This window comes from Lotus japonicus, chromosome 1 (genome assembly GCF_012489685.1).
Source record: "Lotus japonicus ecotype B-129 chromosome 1, LjGifu_v1.2".
Lineage (NCBI taxonomy): Eukaryota > Viridiplantae > Streptophyta > Magnoliopsida > Fabales > Fabaceae > Lotus > Lotus japonicus.
Genome location: NC_080041.1, coordinates 86,712,517 through 86,729,367, shown reverse-complemented (window position 1 = coordinate 86,729,367; position 16,851 = coordinate 86,712,517). Strand labels below are relative to the sequence as shown.

Sequence of the window (16,851 nt, the reverse complement as noted above, 5' to 3'; positions counted from 1 at the left end):
TTTATAAGCAGTAGGCCAGTTACTATTTGATTGAAAATCTTCAATCCAACCCATCCAAAAAGATGTGGATAAACACAACCCGACGGACCAAGCATAAATAAAAAGATTAACATTTGAAAACATTTAATTTAACAGGGGGAATTAAAATCAAAATCAAAATGCAGAGAAGAAGGTGTGATGATACCTTATAAATAGTCAAACAGAGCAGGTACACAGTATAGCTTCCAATTAAATCTTGGATGAGCTGCCAACATGACAAAATTAAAAAGATATTGAAGAATTAATCCTAGGTCCCAAGTTTGCAGTCTCAAGAACATGAAAAATGTTTCACAATATACTAATCAAGTGGACGACAAGCTTCAAGGATAAGGGTAAAGGGGATCTCTTTTTCCAGATTATATTAATAATCCAAATACAATGCATGCATGTTTCCAGGGTCAAAAGTTGGATGGTGATCATGAAGGACTCGTATAAAAAACAAAAGGTGGCGCGGTCTTGTAACTCCAAGCAATGAACGTAGAAATCAATATATATTAACCTAGAAATCAATATCAATATATATTAGAAAAGAAGAACTTTCATCAAACTGATTTAGTGACGTGTCATTCTCACGTTAATTCTTAGTGACGTGTCATTCTCACGTTAATTCTCATAAAAAAAGTTTCACATGTCATTCTCAGGTTAATTCTCATAAAAAAAAATACATTTTTAAACCCGTTGACATGGAGGAAAAATTAGGAAGATCACTCGAGTATGCAACTTGCTTCATGTGGTGCTGATAATTGTGTAATGTTATAATTGTGTAAGTGTTTGACATAAATGTTGTTGAGTAATTAGATTATTTTTCTCATCCTCTTTTGATATATTTGTTCCAATGTCCCTTATCTGAATTTTACAATTAAAACTAATTCATCTTCTGCCCTGGGTTTTTTTTTTCGAAAAGAAGGAGCTTGCGGTGTCTTCCTGTATGAGTCAAATCCCCATCTCGCGTTTCAAGGTATTCAGTTATATACTCTTTCTCTTCTTGCTTTGGATTATCAATATTTATTTGAGTTCTTATTTTCTGTTTTCAATTTATTTCTTTGTTCTTTTCTGAGTAGGAGGAAGGGAATCCTAACGAGAAGAAACTATAGGAACCCAATAATTGACAAGAGAAGAAAGAAGAGTCTAAGTTCGTGTGAGTGGTGCGTTTCGGATTCAGGTTTAATATGAGAATTTTTTATAAGCTTTTCCCCCTCTAGATTGTGATTACTTCATTGGTGAGATTCATGCTAGATTGTGGAGACCCCAAGTTACAGGTGCTCAGAGCTGCTTGCTGATTTTTCCTGTGGCTTCAACTCAGATATTTGGTATCAAAGATCTCTTTTATGTTTAATCATTCGTTATATTTCTTTTCAAGTTGGTTATGATGCATGAAGGCTAATTAATTGATGTTCCTTCTCTTTTGAGTTAATTTGCTAGCCGAGATAAGATGAGAACGCTTAAATGATGAAATTCAAATCCTTTCTTCACTAGATTTCAGTTTCATTGACAGGTTGAATTTAGCTGTCATTGTTTATGCTTATTTTCTTATAAGTTTTTCTTTTCATTTGTGTATCAGGTTTTTCTTCATTGTTATGAGATAATTATGCTTCATTCTATGAGCTTGTCTCCTCAATTGCGGTTGCTTTGCATTAAGGAAGTTGAGTCTGGTCAAGTATTGTGATAATTTTTAAATGCTATCATCATCATTGTCCTTGGGTTGGATCTTTGGTCTACAAACTTTATTTTTTTGGTGAAAGAAAGTTTTGGGAGAATGGGGGATTGATCTCATCTCAAAGTCCAAAGAAAAGTTGTTATGGTATTTGTAGTGAGTAGTTTCTTTTAGTTGTAGAATATATAAGGTTTTGTATCATATTTTATATTTAATCCAAACTTTTTGATTAAAAGACAAATTTTCAGTGAACTGTGTTTTTGTGTCATAATAATTTTGCTCTTTTCTTCCAAGTTTATTAGTCGGTGATGCATCATAATATTAGGACAATCTAACTATTAAATGATAGCTTAATGGTGTATATTATTTGACTTGAAAGCCGGGGCGAAAACATGAATTTCAGACTAAGATATAAAGGAACATAATTTGTAAGAAAATTTCAATTTTTATCAACTAAAGAATGTGCAAAAAAAAATATAAACAAAACAAGAATGAAGTAACAGCCCAACCTAAGAAAAAACTCATTTGTTGAAGGCCAAAATTTAAAGGGGACATTTTACAAACTAAACAGTTGGTGTGCATAATTTTTATAACTTTTTTTACAAGCAAAACACAAGAACCACACATTTAATCTCATATAATCAGACCGATTAACAAGGTTATTAAAACTGGACCGTTGATCAAATCGGTGAGAGAATTGGTTCACCGTTCATTAGATCAATCGTAGTTAAATTGTGGTCTGACCGGTATAGCCGCTATAAATTAAATATATCATTTTAAAAAATTATATAGTAGATTACAAAAATTGATATTAAATAATTACCAAATTTTAACTGAGAAGTTAAATTTATATTTACCTTAAATATCACAGATTCAAATTGATTTCAAATAGTTTTAGAGGATTCTTTAAAAATTAACACAAAAAAATGCTATCAAATGCTTCGTATAAGTTAAAACTATTCTTTTATATTTTTTATTACTATGTTGGAAAGAGGTGCAACTCTAATGTCAAAAAAAGTGCAGTCCAGTAGCTTTCACGTCTAATAAAAAAGGCTCATATGTAACAAAACCCTAATATCTATTTCTAATTTCAATTGTTAGTGGATAACACAGAGGTTGAAAAGAATGTCTACTGAATCTGAAAGAGAAACGCAAACAACATAGAGATCACACGTTCCTCTCAACTCAACCTTCCCCTCCCTCCTCTCCTTCTCAAGTCTCACACTGCTTCAATTTTTTTTTCTTGAGACATTCCTAAAATTCACGGGTGACTAAGCATGGACAAGTCACTCTTGTGCCTCCGCCACTGCTTGAAAGTGAATTATGTCATGAAAAATCTCTCTTCATTTCCATGTGTGCAATTTATGACTTATGCTTCATAGACTAATCTAAGTGTAACATTTAAAATTATGTGTCGTACGACGACTAGAGAGCTATTAATATATTCGCATACAAATAATTCCATGTTAAAACTAACATAAAAATTAATTTTAATATGATTTCATTATTTTTTAGTTTTTAAAACCAACTTTAGATGTAAATATAATTAACTGTTTGATAATTTGATGATAAAAATATTTGTGCGGAGTTTAGAAAATATTAGTACAGATATAATTTATATTTATTTATGTTTAAAGAATTAAAAGTTCATACAAGGGGAACAAGCATGAAAAATTTAATAGAGAAATAAGTTTTGATATAATTTCTATACTATACAACACAATATCATGTTTTTATTTTTGGGCAACTCTCAATTTGATGATAATTTTTTTTTGCGGAGATTAGAAAACATTAGTACATATATAATTTATATTTATTTATGTTTAAAGAATTAAAAGTTCACACGAAGGGAACGAGCATAGAGAAATAGGTTTTGATATAATTTCAATGCAACATCTGAAAGTCAAAATAAGTCTTAATGATAGTTTATCTTTTTTGCCACTTTATATTAGTTAATTTAGTATGTGCTTACAAAGCAGTAGAATTGAGTGTCTTAATTTAAGCTCTTTAAATATCTACATCTTTATTATGATTGTTCTTACATTTTTAGTATCTTAAATTTTTTATAATTTAAAATATTAATTGATGTTTTAAATACAATAGACAAATTCCCCGTGCAACGCGCGAGTAAAAAACAGTAGTTAAAAAAAATTGAATTGAATGCGTGTGAGTATTTATAACAACAACTAATACGAATACTACTTATACAAATATTGCTAACATAATCAACTATTCTGAATTAATTTGTACTCTCTGCTGAGAAAAAATGCACAACACCATAATCCTCCTGCAGTCAACATTTATATAATTATGAAAATATAAATATTAATTACAATTTTGTGGTTAATATTGAGTTAGTTATAATATATTCAAATTTTGTGTATTGGAAGAGTTAAATTTACTGTAATTATAGATGTTCCTTACTCAAATAAATTTGCTTCTAAAAAAATTGAGCTAGTTGTGTACAATTATTTTTCATCTTTATTCATTCATTAATTAATTTTAAAGAATTATATTATTATATTCTTTGTGTCTTGGCCCGGGTTCGATCATCTCTGAGGTAAAAAATAATACATTTGTGGTCAGGGGCATCACTACTGTATCCCGAGCCAGATTAATCACGTGGGCCCCCCGTAGAGACCGGTGGCCAAAGGACAAAAAAAAATATCATAATGCAATCTACTGACTTCTGATTTGTGGAATTTTTTCTTCAAGTTGTATGGATGGTGCTTTTTAAGGTTTACGTATAAATTATGAAAAACAGAGCCCTATAGTACCAACTTGGTGCATTGGAATATTAGTTCTTACCAGTACTCCAGCTAAATTGTTCTGGCTTTAATTTACATCTGAGGATCTGAACCAACTCACAAACCCTGCTATCATCATATTCACATGTAAATACTGTTTGATCGATCTAAAATATCGACATGCTTCACGTTTATCCATGAAAATGCGTACTATCTATATATATATATATGGAAAGCTCACTTGAGCTATTAGTATTAAATGCATTAAACAATCAAGTTAAACAAATTAATTTCTTTTCAACTTTTAATATAATGTAATTTTGAAACATGTCAATCTTTTTGTTTTTGACTTTACACATGCCAATATAACTTTTTGAAAAATACATATAGCCTCTATAATTGAAAAAATAAATAAAAAATAACTACATGCAATCTTTTTGTTTTTTAACATTACACATGCCAATTTGCATCATATGACTTTGAGAGCAATCTTAACTGCATGTAGTATAATATGATGAATAATAATTTTATAAAGTTGTAAACGGTAACACCTCTCATTGTTATTGGAAAGTGCAAATTCCCTTAAACTAATGAGAAATTTGTCATTTTCAATTCATTTTCTCAAATTCACTTAATATTATCGGTTACTAATATGGATCAGTCTGATTTATTATGAGTGCATTACTCATTCATACTCTCTTTTAAAATTAGTGATACATTCCATATTCGTCAATGCTTAATCTTCAAATATAAATACACCTCACCTATTTGTGTTTTATGCAACTTTCATTCAATCCTAGCAATGGATGCTACTTGTATTCCTTTTGTCATTTATTTTCATATCTTGCATCCAAACTTGCTCTGATAAATTACTATTTGGGTTTTTAATTGGCGGAAACTACTAACATAACATTTGAATTAAATTATGTAATAATTTTTTATTTATTATGAAATATTTAGGAAAATCAAATCTGATTCATCATAGAGACTATAAATATATTTAACCCAAATCATGAAAACAAATATCATGAATATTTATAATTTAACTTTTTAAAAATATTATTTGTGCTTTAGTTTTTAAAGCTACGATTATAATAACTTTTAAAATTTCAATCCTACTATTATCATTAGTACATATTTTACAGTTATTACCTTCCTTTAATATTTATTATTTTAAAATCATTTTCTTATAGCTATCTTACCTTCATATAAATTTAAATATCACAACTAAAAAATATAACTTAAAAACGAACCCGTGCAACGCACGGGTTGCACGGGTTTAATTTCTAGTGTAAATGTACTTGTGTATTTGAAAACTGGAACTAACACTTATTTTTAAAACATATAAATTTAAAGAAACAATGACATAGAAATGTGTGGTAAATTTTGGATTAGATTTTACACCATTCAAAAGTTTCAAAAGTTAAATTAGAAGTGCAAGTTATTCTACTTTTTATAAAGGTCTCATTGTCATCAATAGTGTGTCCCCTTAATTGACGAAATGTTTACCATCACAACTATCTTATATGGTGGTAAATTTACAGTGATAGCTAGTCGAAATCAAAGATGATCCTCCGCTTGAAGGTTGGTTCGACATGGCCACAATCGGTTGCAACAACGCTAGTTGTTGTTTATGTCACTATTGTGGGAATGTAATTACTTGTAATCCATGTATCAACCTAAGGTTCACCGTTCGTCTCCTAGCTACATGGATTGTCTGCATTGCGAATAAAATTTATTGGCGCACTGATCAATTGACTTGTAAGGTCGCAAGTGCCACTAACTCTTAGTTTGTTGTCGTTTGGTCACTTGTGTTTCTGACGCTATGAGACGTGCAATTAGTTTCTCAGTGGAGATAATGTGGAGTCGGATTTATACTAAGAAAGTCGAGTTCCACCCCCGGCGTGATTAAATAGAGACTCACTTCTCGATGATGTCGAAAATTAAATGGAATTCTGACTCAGTTAAGAGGAATGTTCGCAAAAGAGAATGTTGATTTCGACTATCAGAAAGAAAAAAATGATGTCAGTGACAATGACCATACCCTGTTTGGAAACCAAACTATGAATGGAAATGTAAATAGTGTCACGGTGCGAGTGAAATGCTAAAATAAAGAGATGTTAGTAGAGAAAATACTTAGGTCTAGAGAATACTGAAGAAAAATGGAAATGGTGTGCCTACTACCTATCCTAATGAACAGAGAATGTTGATGCACATGGTGAATATGATTTTCAGCATTTGCACTTACAATTTTATGAAAACCTAAGTCTTATTTTATGCCCCACTCATCGGTGTTGGCATTAGTACTCGACATGAGCCATTTTTCGGCACTAACGCTTGCTGGTTTGTTAATTATTGATTCTTGAAGTACCGAATGGACTCTACTAGTGTTCCTTTTGATCTGTCAGCTGAACCAAGATTGAAGAAATCAACAGAAGATTTCGAGTAGAACTCTTCATGCACTTGCCCTATTTGTACATGCGTCACGAAGGCTTCCAACATATTCCTCATCTCTTATGATTTTATGAAACATATTTATTGATCTTGAGTCATACACGTTATGAGAACAAGCATGTCCCATTCATCTTGGATGATACCAGTTGTGTTTTCTGCCATGAGGAGTTGGAAAGCACTGCCCATTTAATGTCTTCTTGTCCAAAGGTACGTGAGATTTGGGCACTATGTAATAGTTGGATGGGTAGCCTGACTGTCTTACATGATTCACCTCGAGAACACTTTCTGGATTTTGCGTTTCATGGTTGGAATATAACTCAAAAGTTAGGCGAGATTGTTGTGTGGCTTGTTGTGGTGCGGCCGGTTTGGCTTCTTTGCAATGAAATTATATTTAGAGTTGTTGCGTATGACCGGGATAATTTGCTGGACTTCTAGCACAGTTAATTGCAGCTATACCTATGATTAGGGATGTTCGTAACCGATCCAATCCAATAAAAATCGAAAAATCGATCCAAAAAAACTGAAATCCAATTAAACCGATAACCGAACAGATCCCAAATTAGAAAAACCGAAAATTTTCATTGGATTGGATCGGATTTTGGATTTGATTATCAAAACCGAACCAATCCAATTCAAACCGAATGCTTACAAATAAATATAAAATTATTCATACTTATATGTATATGTCACTAAATGTTTATATAATTATTATATCACATGTAAATAAAGATATATTTGGGTAAATAGAGTTTCAAGTAATAATTTGAAAAATATGCATAAAAGTGAACATATATTTGAAAATATGTCATCCATTATGTAGAATTAAACTTTTTTCTTCTTATTTTAGAGGTAATGAGCCAAGAATAAAGAATGTGGTAATATTTTGGAAACTTTTGATTATTATCTTTACTTTTTTATTCAAAACTCTCATTATTTAGGCTTGTAATTTGATGTTATATGATTCACATTAACTTTAATTTGTTCATATAGTAACAATGTCTTTGAAAAACCGAAATCCAATCCAATTCAAACCGATAAAAATTGGATTGGATTGGTTCGGATTTAAAAAAAGAAAAAAAATCAATTGGATGATGAAGAGACAAACCCGAAGTGATTGGATCGGATTGATTTTCCCCTACAAACCGAACCAGTCCAAACCGCGAACACCCCTACCTAGGATTATAGTGGTTTGAAATTTAATTAGTTAATTTTTTTCAGTAAATAATATTAAAAATATTATTTAATTACTAGTTGTTCAACTATGGTTCGACTATTAATTTTGAACTAATTCCTCGACCGATTAAGTGACCAATCATATTTTGTAAACATTGCTATTTGCAAAACCTATGTAGCCTTCTAGTCAGCACTTATTTAACGTTATCTTATAATAGCCTTAGAACTTGACGTTTTGCTTCTAATTCTTTCCATCTTCTATTAAGTGGAAAGTAGAACTTGTCATTGACTTTGACCTTAGAATGTTGACTTCTCGATAGCACGTTGACGAGCTAGTAGAATATGATTCTTCATGAAAACAATCGCATCTATTTAGAAAATATTTTTGCAAATTTTAATACGCATAATATACTACAATACTATTATATTTACATGATTGTATCATCAAAACTCAACTTAACAATTCTTTACTTATACAAGTAATATTTTTGTTGTAGTCCTTAAAACTCATTATAAAGATAGTATCTATACTAATATATAAAATATTGGAACAAGAGCATAAATAATATCATAACATTACTTACCCAGGCATTGACATCCTCAAGAAACACAAAGTCTTGTACTTTGGTTGCATTCTTGTACATCGCCAAAAAAACTCAAGTCTGGTGGGCGACCCATGTGAGAACCACTCACTACTGCCTTCGACTTGAAAGTTTTTTATTGTTTAAGAATCCCCCTAACACTACTAATTTGTTAATTTCTTAAGGGGAGGGGGTACCACAACAATTTTCTTTTTATTTTCAGGGGTTCCCAATATCGCTTTACCACGTGCCTCATGTGATAATTCTAGGTTTCCCATGATTACATGTTCAACCACCACACTTTGTGCTTGACGCATAAAAGTGCCATCCGGCGCATTTGGTGCCCTAATCATTACATCATCAATGCCATTCATCACCTCATTATTAGTCTTCAGATATTCTTCATTCATCCCATGCACTTTACTTTCGGCGCCATACAAGATATTCCTTCCTTTAATGGCATTAATGTTCCCCTCGTGATTCAAAGGCGAATCATTGATCCCTACAATTTTCATATTCTCCCTTTAGATACGCATCCTTATTCTTCAATGATCCCATGCTAGATTCATCAATGATATCATCATCAGTAATTAGCACATTAAGACTCGACCCTTTTTCCAAAACAGGTAGAGACTAAATATTATCCTTTCTAGACATACTCCCATGATTGTTCGCACCTAACATGTGTCTATTACACTGAAGTTGTTTATGATTTTTCTTCATAATCATCCGCACGCCAAATGAATGATCCTCTTGGTAGCTTATGACTGCTAGTTGCACCACCTAGTTCGTTAAAGCCACGATGTTAACGAGCTTGGATGATCATGGGTTAACCTTATACCCCGTGCCAAACCTTTCACAGCGGAAGCAAATCTGGGTCAGGCCTTCGTACTCAACCTTATATACATGATCATTGAGGGAAACTTTAGCCACGATAGAATTACACAAATCTATCTCAACACATATCACAACAATCTTGCCCCACTCTATACTCGTTGGCTTACACTCTTCATCTCGCTCCAATTTTAGAGTATGTTCATCAACCTTGATCATCCGGCCATGAGATTTATCTATCCTCCATAAAAGTGTTTTCCATATCCAACAAGTAAGCCTGCAGTACGAACGTAAAATGTTACTTTTCGAAGTTCACTTACTACTGGATAAACTCAGGTTTCCACTTTTGAAGCACCAAACAATGCCCTAGAATAATCCAAGTGGAACCATAGAATACATGCTTGTAATCCTCCATTTTGCAAACCTCACGACAAAGAAATAATGGTCCTTATCAACCATGGTCATATCGCTATGTTGTCTTCATGAAATAGAGACTAACTCTCTTACCAAGAAGCTTAACAATAATAGATTTCTTATAATTTTTTGAAAATATATAGGAACATTCTTGGTCGAAATAATGAGTCCGCTATTGCCAAATTCAAAAGTGAAAAAAGTATTTTTTACAAGAGAAAAATTAGCGGAACATACGAGACAATTGCACTATAACATCAAGGCGCAACGACAAAATGACACAAGAAGGAGAAAACCTCCAAACACGATGCAGATAACTCCCCCTAAAAGCCTACCAAACTAAGAAATCAAATGCATTATTCCTCTCCCTTGGGATAGATGGACTTTCTATTCCCAAGAGAACATGAACTTACTCTTGTGACCGTATCAATATGTTGAAGGGCTCGGGTTATTCTGGAACATGTCGACCACATTAAGACAAACATAAACACATAAAATATCTTGATAACCAAGCTCTCAAGCATGCTTCAAGCTAGTTTTCAGAACCATAACCTTAGCCAGAAACGAGTTGCCATGACCAAAACTTACAAAGAATAATAAGAAGTTTGAAAATTACTTTAAAAAAATGATCGTATTAATTATTTTAATATGTTTGAAAATAACTAAAAAAAATTATAATATCAACTACTTTAATTTCTTTTTACCATTAATCAAAATGCATGCATGAATCTAAAGCTTTATATTGATTGGACAAATTATGAGTTTATGATACTTTTCTAAAATAATAACAAACATGCCCTTTTATGTACCCGTTGGGTTCCACTCTTCATCTCGCTCCATTTTATAGATGTTTGTCAAGCTCGATCATCCCGCCCAAAGAGCTACTTACACTCCATAAAAAGTGTTTTCAATATTTAACAGGTAAGCGTGGAATACGAACCCAAATCGCTGCTTTTCCAAGTTCACCTTCTGGTGGAAGAAACTATGGTTTCCATTATTGAACCAACAAACAATGCCCTAAAATAATCTAAGGGTCACCATCGAACACATGCTTGTAAGCCCCCACATTGCGAATTTCACCACAAAGAAGTCGTAGTCCAGATCAAACAGGATCATATTGCCAAGCTGTTTTCATAGTCTCTCCAACCCCCTGTTCACGAAATTGAGACCAACCCTCTTACCAAGAAGCATAACAATTAATTATAGGTTTTTTTTTTTTGAAAATATATATGAATATTCTTGGTAGAAATAATGAGTCCACTATTGACAAATTCAAAAATGAAAATAGTATTTATTTTTAATAAGAGGAAAACTAACTGAACAAACAAAACAACTACACTAGAGTATCAAGGCACAAGAACAAAATAACACGAGAATGAGGAAGCCTCCAAACATGACTTAGATAACTCATCCCGGAAGTTTGTCGGGCTAAGAAATCACCCACAATGTTCCTCTCCCTTGAGACATTATTGAGTTGGACTTCTCATTATCAAGCGAACATCAACCTTACACTCGTGAACGTATCTCTTGCCTAATACGTCAAAGCGCTTATATTATTCTAAGACATGTTTGTCACATTTTTTTTTGAAAGCAAAAGTTTTATTAGATGGAATGGTTGATTGTACAAATATAACTCAACAAAAGTAAGCATAATCCCCTCCAATATCACACATGAATACATAAAAATCAAATTCCTCTGGTGCGCTCAAAGATATAACTTTAGAAATCCAGCACCTAAAAAAACACCTAACCTGCAAAAATTGCAGGAAAACCCCCAAGACACATTGACGAGGTCCAAACCCGGATCAACCACTAAATGACCAATGAGAAGGAGCATCTGTCGGGAATCGAGACGTGGCAAAGAAAAGCCACATAACCCAACAAAACATAGCTCAACTCTATATTGGAGGGAACACGAATCGGCACAGAACAACAACCAAAGAGCAAAGGCATAAAAACCTAAGAGGAATAACACTGACAACGACCCCGTTCAACACACAGATAGCCCGAAACTTCACCACCTTCACCGTCGACCTCGAGCAGCATTCTGAAAGCCCAAAACCATAGCACCCAAAACAGACCCCAGATAACGAACAACGCCACACCTGCAACACCTCACGAACATAGCTGGAAAAATCACCAGATCTGTCGTCAACACAAAGTTGCAAAAAGCGGGGGAGAATAAACAATTAAAAACTCATAATATCTTTACAACCAAGCTCTCAAGTAAAGCTTCAAGCCTGTTTCTACAACCATAAAGGCAACCAAAAACATGTTGCCATAACAAAAACTTCCAAAGTATAATAAATGTTTTAAAAATAACTTTTAAAACTTATAATACTAATTATATTAATAATAAAAAATAACTTTACAAAAATTACAATATCAACCTATTTTAATTTCTTTTCACCATTCATCCAAATGCATGAATCTAAACCTTCACATACATTCATTTCCCCATCACCAAAAAAAAAACTTCACATACATTGATTGGGCAAATGATGAATTTATGACACTTTCCATAACAGTCAAAAATACCCAATGAAAGCTATCTGTCCCCCACAGCTTGCATTACAAAGAAGGCAAGAAAATATTACAACTAAAATAAAACAATTCAGATAAATTCACAGAAAAAGAAATTGAAAAAACAGTGTCTGGTTTTTCATAAACAGAGTCTGGTTTCTGGTATTGATTTGGTGGAAGAATATTAAGAAACCCCACTTGATGTTCAGATACATTGCATTTGGGATACATTCACTGTATCTTCACTGTCACATGTTTCCCACTCACAAATATAAACCACACCTTTGACAATCTCAACCTTCACTTTCTCTTTCATCAATTTTTTTTTTGCCCTCTCTTAGGGTTTCACCTCTCTCTCTCTTCTCTGCTTCTGCTCTCTCATGCATTCTTGCTCCCAACAATTCTTCTCCATTGCAATTGCCATCACCATCTTCCTCTTCTCCTTCTTCTCTGCCTTTTTAGCTCTCGTTCGAGGGTTCTTTTGTGGTGATCAGTGCAGATTTGATCTCTCCCGGTTTTTCCAGCTGCACCCATGTCTCAAGTTTTCAGCTTTTCTGGTAGTCTCTTGATTCCTTAGCATTTTTGTCCTGATTCGCTTATTTATGGTTCTGTTAACTCGATTGATTGTTTTTTATTGCTGATTGGAGGTTGCAATAGAATTGAAAGTTTGAAATACAATTTTTTGTTGTTGTATGATGGTTTTCTATGTTTGTTTCCTAGTTTGGTTTGTGGTCAAGATTGCTATTTGATTTTTTTGCAAATTCATGGTTTTTTTGTTAGATCTGATTAGCTATATGAAGTATGAATAGATTCAGGGTATATTTTTATTTATTGATTTATTGATATGAGATAGGGTATAATTCAGCATTCAATTGTTTTAGGATTTTGTTTTTAGGGCCATTTTTTGGGTATCTTGTAGTTATTGTTGTTTTTTTGTGGAAATTCTATCTTTTTTTTTAGATCATAATTTATTTTGTGTACATATGTATGAGATTAGTAATTTTGTTCTAGGTTGACCTTAGGTGGCTGTTGTGTTTAGAGGATGGGTTGGATTTCATAAACATGTGGTTTATATTGTTTGTTCAATTTTTTATTTCACTCATAGGATAGATGATATTTCTGCGATTTTACTGGTGGAGTTTACATGTTTCTTTACCTTTTATACACAATTGGTTCTTAAATTGACCTTGCATACATTTGATTTTTCAGGAAATGATGATTTTTACTCTGGGGAGTCTTTATACCCTAATCCCAAGGAAGCGAATCTCTTCTTGTCCCTTGGCCTACAAGTGGAGGCTTACTTTCCTCTGCCGAAGAGGTCTCGCATCGCTGTCCCATTTGGTATCAAAGGAAACTGGTTTGACTTTGAGCAGAAGCAGGAGACGTGTATTGAAACTTTGCCAGATGAATGCCTCTTTGAGATCCTCAGAAGGTTGCCTGCAGGCCAGGATCGGGGCAATTGTATGTCTGTATCCAAGCGCTGGCTTATGCTTCTAAGCAATATTTGCGAGAACGAAATCTGCGGCAACAAAAGTACCGGAAATGAAAATGGTGAGCAGGAGGAGGGTGACCTGGAATTTGGAAATGAAGGATTCCTCACTCGAAGCTTCGAAGGGGAAAAGGCAACAGATGTTAGGGTTGCTGCTATGTCTGTTGGGACTGCCTCTCGCGGAGGACTAGGGAAGCTCGCAATTCGTGGATGCAATTCAGATCGTCCGGTGACTGATGTAGGTCTCAAGGCAATTGCTCATGGATGTCCTTCTCTGAAGATTCTCACTCTATGGTGTATCCCTACCATTAGCGATGAAGGCCTGATTGAGATTGCTAACAGGTGTCACCAATTAGAGAAGCTTGAGCTTGGCCAGTGCCCCAATATTTCCGGCAAGGCTTTTGTTGCAATTGCAAAGAACTGCCCGAGTCTGACCCACTTCTCAATTGAGTCATGTCCTAACATTGGTAATGGAGGTTTACAAGCTATTGGGAAGTGTCCCAATCTAAAGTCTGTATCCATTAAGGACTGTGCTGGGGTTGGTGATCAGGGAATTGCTGGCCTGATATCTTCAGCTTCTTTTGTTCTAGAAAGGGTGGTGCTTGAGTCACTAGCTGTTTCTGATCTCGCACTAGCAGTTATTGGACACTATGGCATTGCAGTTACTGATCTCGTCCTAAATTGCCTCCCTAATGTCAGTGAGAAGGGATTCTGGGTTATGGGCAATGGTCGTGGACTGCAGAAACTAGCAGCACTTGGAATTGTGTCCTGCCGTGGAGTAACCGATATCGGCCTTGTTGCTATAGGAAAGGGTTGTCCTAATATGAAAATCTTCCAGCTTCAGAAGTGTGCATTTCTCTCTGACAATGGGTTGGTATCATTCGCCAAAGCTGCTCCATCGATTGAGAGCCTATATTTGGAAGAGTGCCACAGAATTACCCAACTTGGGTTTTTCGGGCTCCTTTTTAACTGTGCTGCGAAACTGAAGGTTCTTAGCCTGGCAAGCTGCTATGGGATCAAGAATCTGAATCTCCGACTGCCTGCAGTACTTCCTTGTGGATCAATTGAGTCATTATCAATCCATGACTGCCCTGGATTTGGTGATGCTACCATTGCTGTACTTGGAAAGTTGTGTCCTCAGCTTGAGCATGTTGAATTGAATGGACTTAGTGGAATCACAGATGCCGGGTTTCTTCCCCTGCTTGAGAGTTCAGGGGCTGGTTTGGTTAATGTTAATCTCAGCGGCTGCACTAAACTGACCGACCAAGTTGTTTTGTCGCTGGTCAAGTTGCATGGATGTTCTCTTGAAGTGCTAAACCTTAATGGTTGTAAGAAAATCAGCGATGCAAGCTTGATCGCAATTGCAGGCAGCTGCCCATTGCTCTCTGATCTTGATGTTTCCAGGTGTGGAATCACCGACACTGGGATTGCTGCACTTGCACATGGGAAGCAGCTCAATCTGAAGGTACTTTCTCTGGCAGGTTGTACATCAGTTTCTAACAAGGGTGTGCGCGCTTTGAAAAAGCTTGGCAGTTCCCTCGACGGATTAAACATCAAGAATTGCAAAGGAATCAGCTACCGCTCACTTGACATGCTTGTGCAAGATCTCTGGTCCTGTGACATCCTCTTCTGAGAAGAAGGAAGCGTCAATCTCACAGCAAAATCTTCCTCCTTCTCAGTTTTTTTTTCATAGTGTTTTTCGGTCCATTAGCTATGGTGGGTCTTGGTCATCATCTAGCACCTGGTTCTCTTTTTCCAGAGCACACAGTCATTTCACCATTATTTTTTTGCAGTTTTCCATCAATTGGAAATCTGTTGAAGTTTTTGGCATTCCCAGGAACGCCGCTTTTGGAATGACTGTTAATCTCTGAGAACATAGTTACCAGGTCCTGGAGTTAGGTCTCTTTTCTTTTGTCTAGTGGTGTTTTACCAAATGTCTCACCTATTGAACTGTGTTCTTTACGTGATATTTGGGTCTTCTCAGTATTTGGGTCTTGTCAGTTTTAGTCAAGGGGCATGTTGAAGTTCCAGTTTATGTGCTGTTGTTACCTATTGGCACAGTTCAGAGGTATTATGTTGATGTCTTCTTCAGGGGCTTTGGCCATGGCAGAAGGTTATGCAATTCTGCCATGACAACCTTAGGTTGTTTTTTCCTACCAAAGCCCTTGGTTTTTAGGGCATCATTTTTTTTTCTCTGAACTTGTCGTTGTAACTTCTGTAGTGATGATACTGAGATTTGCCCTTTGTATTGCATGCTGTTTTATTGAAAGTAATGAATAAACAACCTTGGGTTGAAATTTTGTTGTCCCTGTGATCATTGTATCCTAATCTTTATACAATCATGTCTTAGTATAATATATCGTTTGGAAGAGTACATATGTACTTTTCTTATAGCCTAAGCGATTATGCAGGCACTGCTTACGACTTATCAAAGTTATTTTGATGTTATTTTCAAAGCAATGAATAAGTGTTTATGTGTAGAACGTGTTTAATTAAATTGTCTTTTTCAAAACCCCCCCTAATTTTGATTCAGAATTGGGCCAGAGACTCAATAATGGCATGTGCACATACATGCATGTAGAGCAATTATTGATGCATCGTTTGTGAAGTTTCCTTGTGATTCTTTTTGGGGTCCTAAAGTTTCCACATGATTCATCAAACAATGTCTCTTCATTTTTCTGGTCAATAAACGAAGTTTCCTTCAAAATATGTAATTGGTACACCAAACAGTAGGTTCAGCTTGGACCCACTAGGAAGATTGCAAGATATTATTCGGTGGGTATGGCAAAAGCTTTGAAGAGCATATAATTTGAGCATAAAATCAGCAAACAGATTCTACCACTATAATATAAGAGATCTTAATGATGTTTTTCAAATTCTTTTTCAGCTTAGTTTAACACTTTCACTGTAACTTTTTCAAAGTACTTTTTTAGTCTATGAAGAGTT

The 16,851-nt window shown here is 34.5% G+C and overlaps 1 protein-coding gene across 1 annotated transcript; it reads left to right on the top strand.

Moving 5' to 3' along the window:
• The first annotated feature begins 12,680 nt into the window (after positions 1 to 12,680).
• LOC130727378 (EIN3-binding F-box protein 1-like) lies at positions 12,681 to 16,202 on the top strand. The gene is made up of 2 exons (XM_057578488.1): positions 12,681 to 12,973; positions 13,626 to 16,202. The coding sequence occupies exons 1-2, from the start codon at positions 12,949 to 12,951 to the stop codon at positions 15,536 to 15,538; spliced, it is 1,938 nt and encodes a 645-aa protein (XP_057434471.1). The 5' UTR covers positions 12,681 to 12,948; the 3' UTR covers positions 15,539 to 16,202.
• Positions 16,203 to 16,851: the final 649 nt, after the last annotated feature.

Coding starts and splice junctions, on each gene's coding strand:
- LOC130727378 (XM_057578488.1), top strand. CDS start 12,949: ATGTCTCAAGTTTTCAGCTTTTCTG. Junction 12,974..13,625: donor TCAAGTTTTCAGCTTTTCTG/GTAGTCTCTTGA, acceptor TTGATTTTTCAG/GAAATGATGATTTTTACTCT.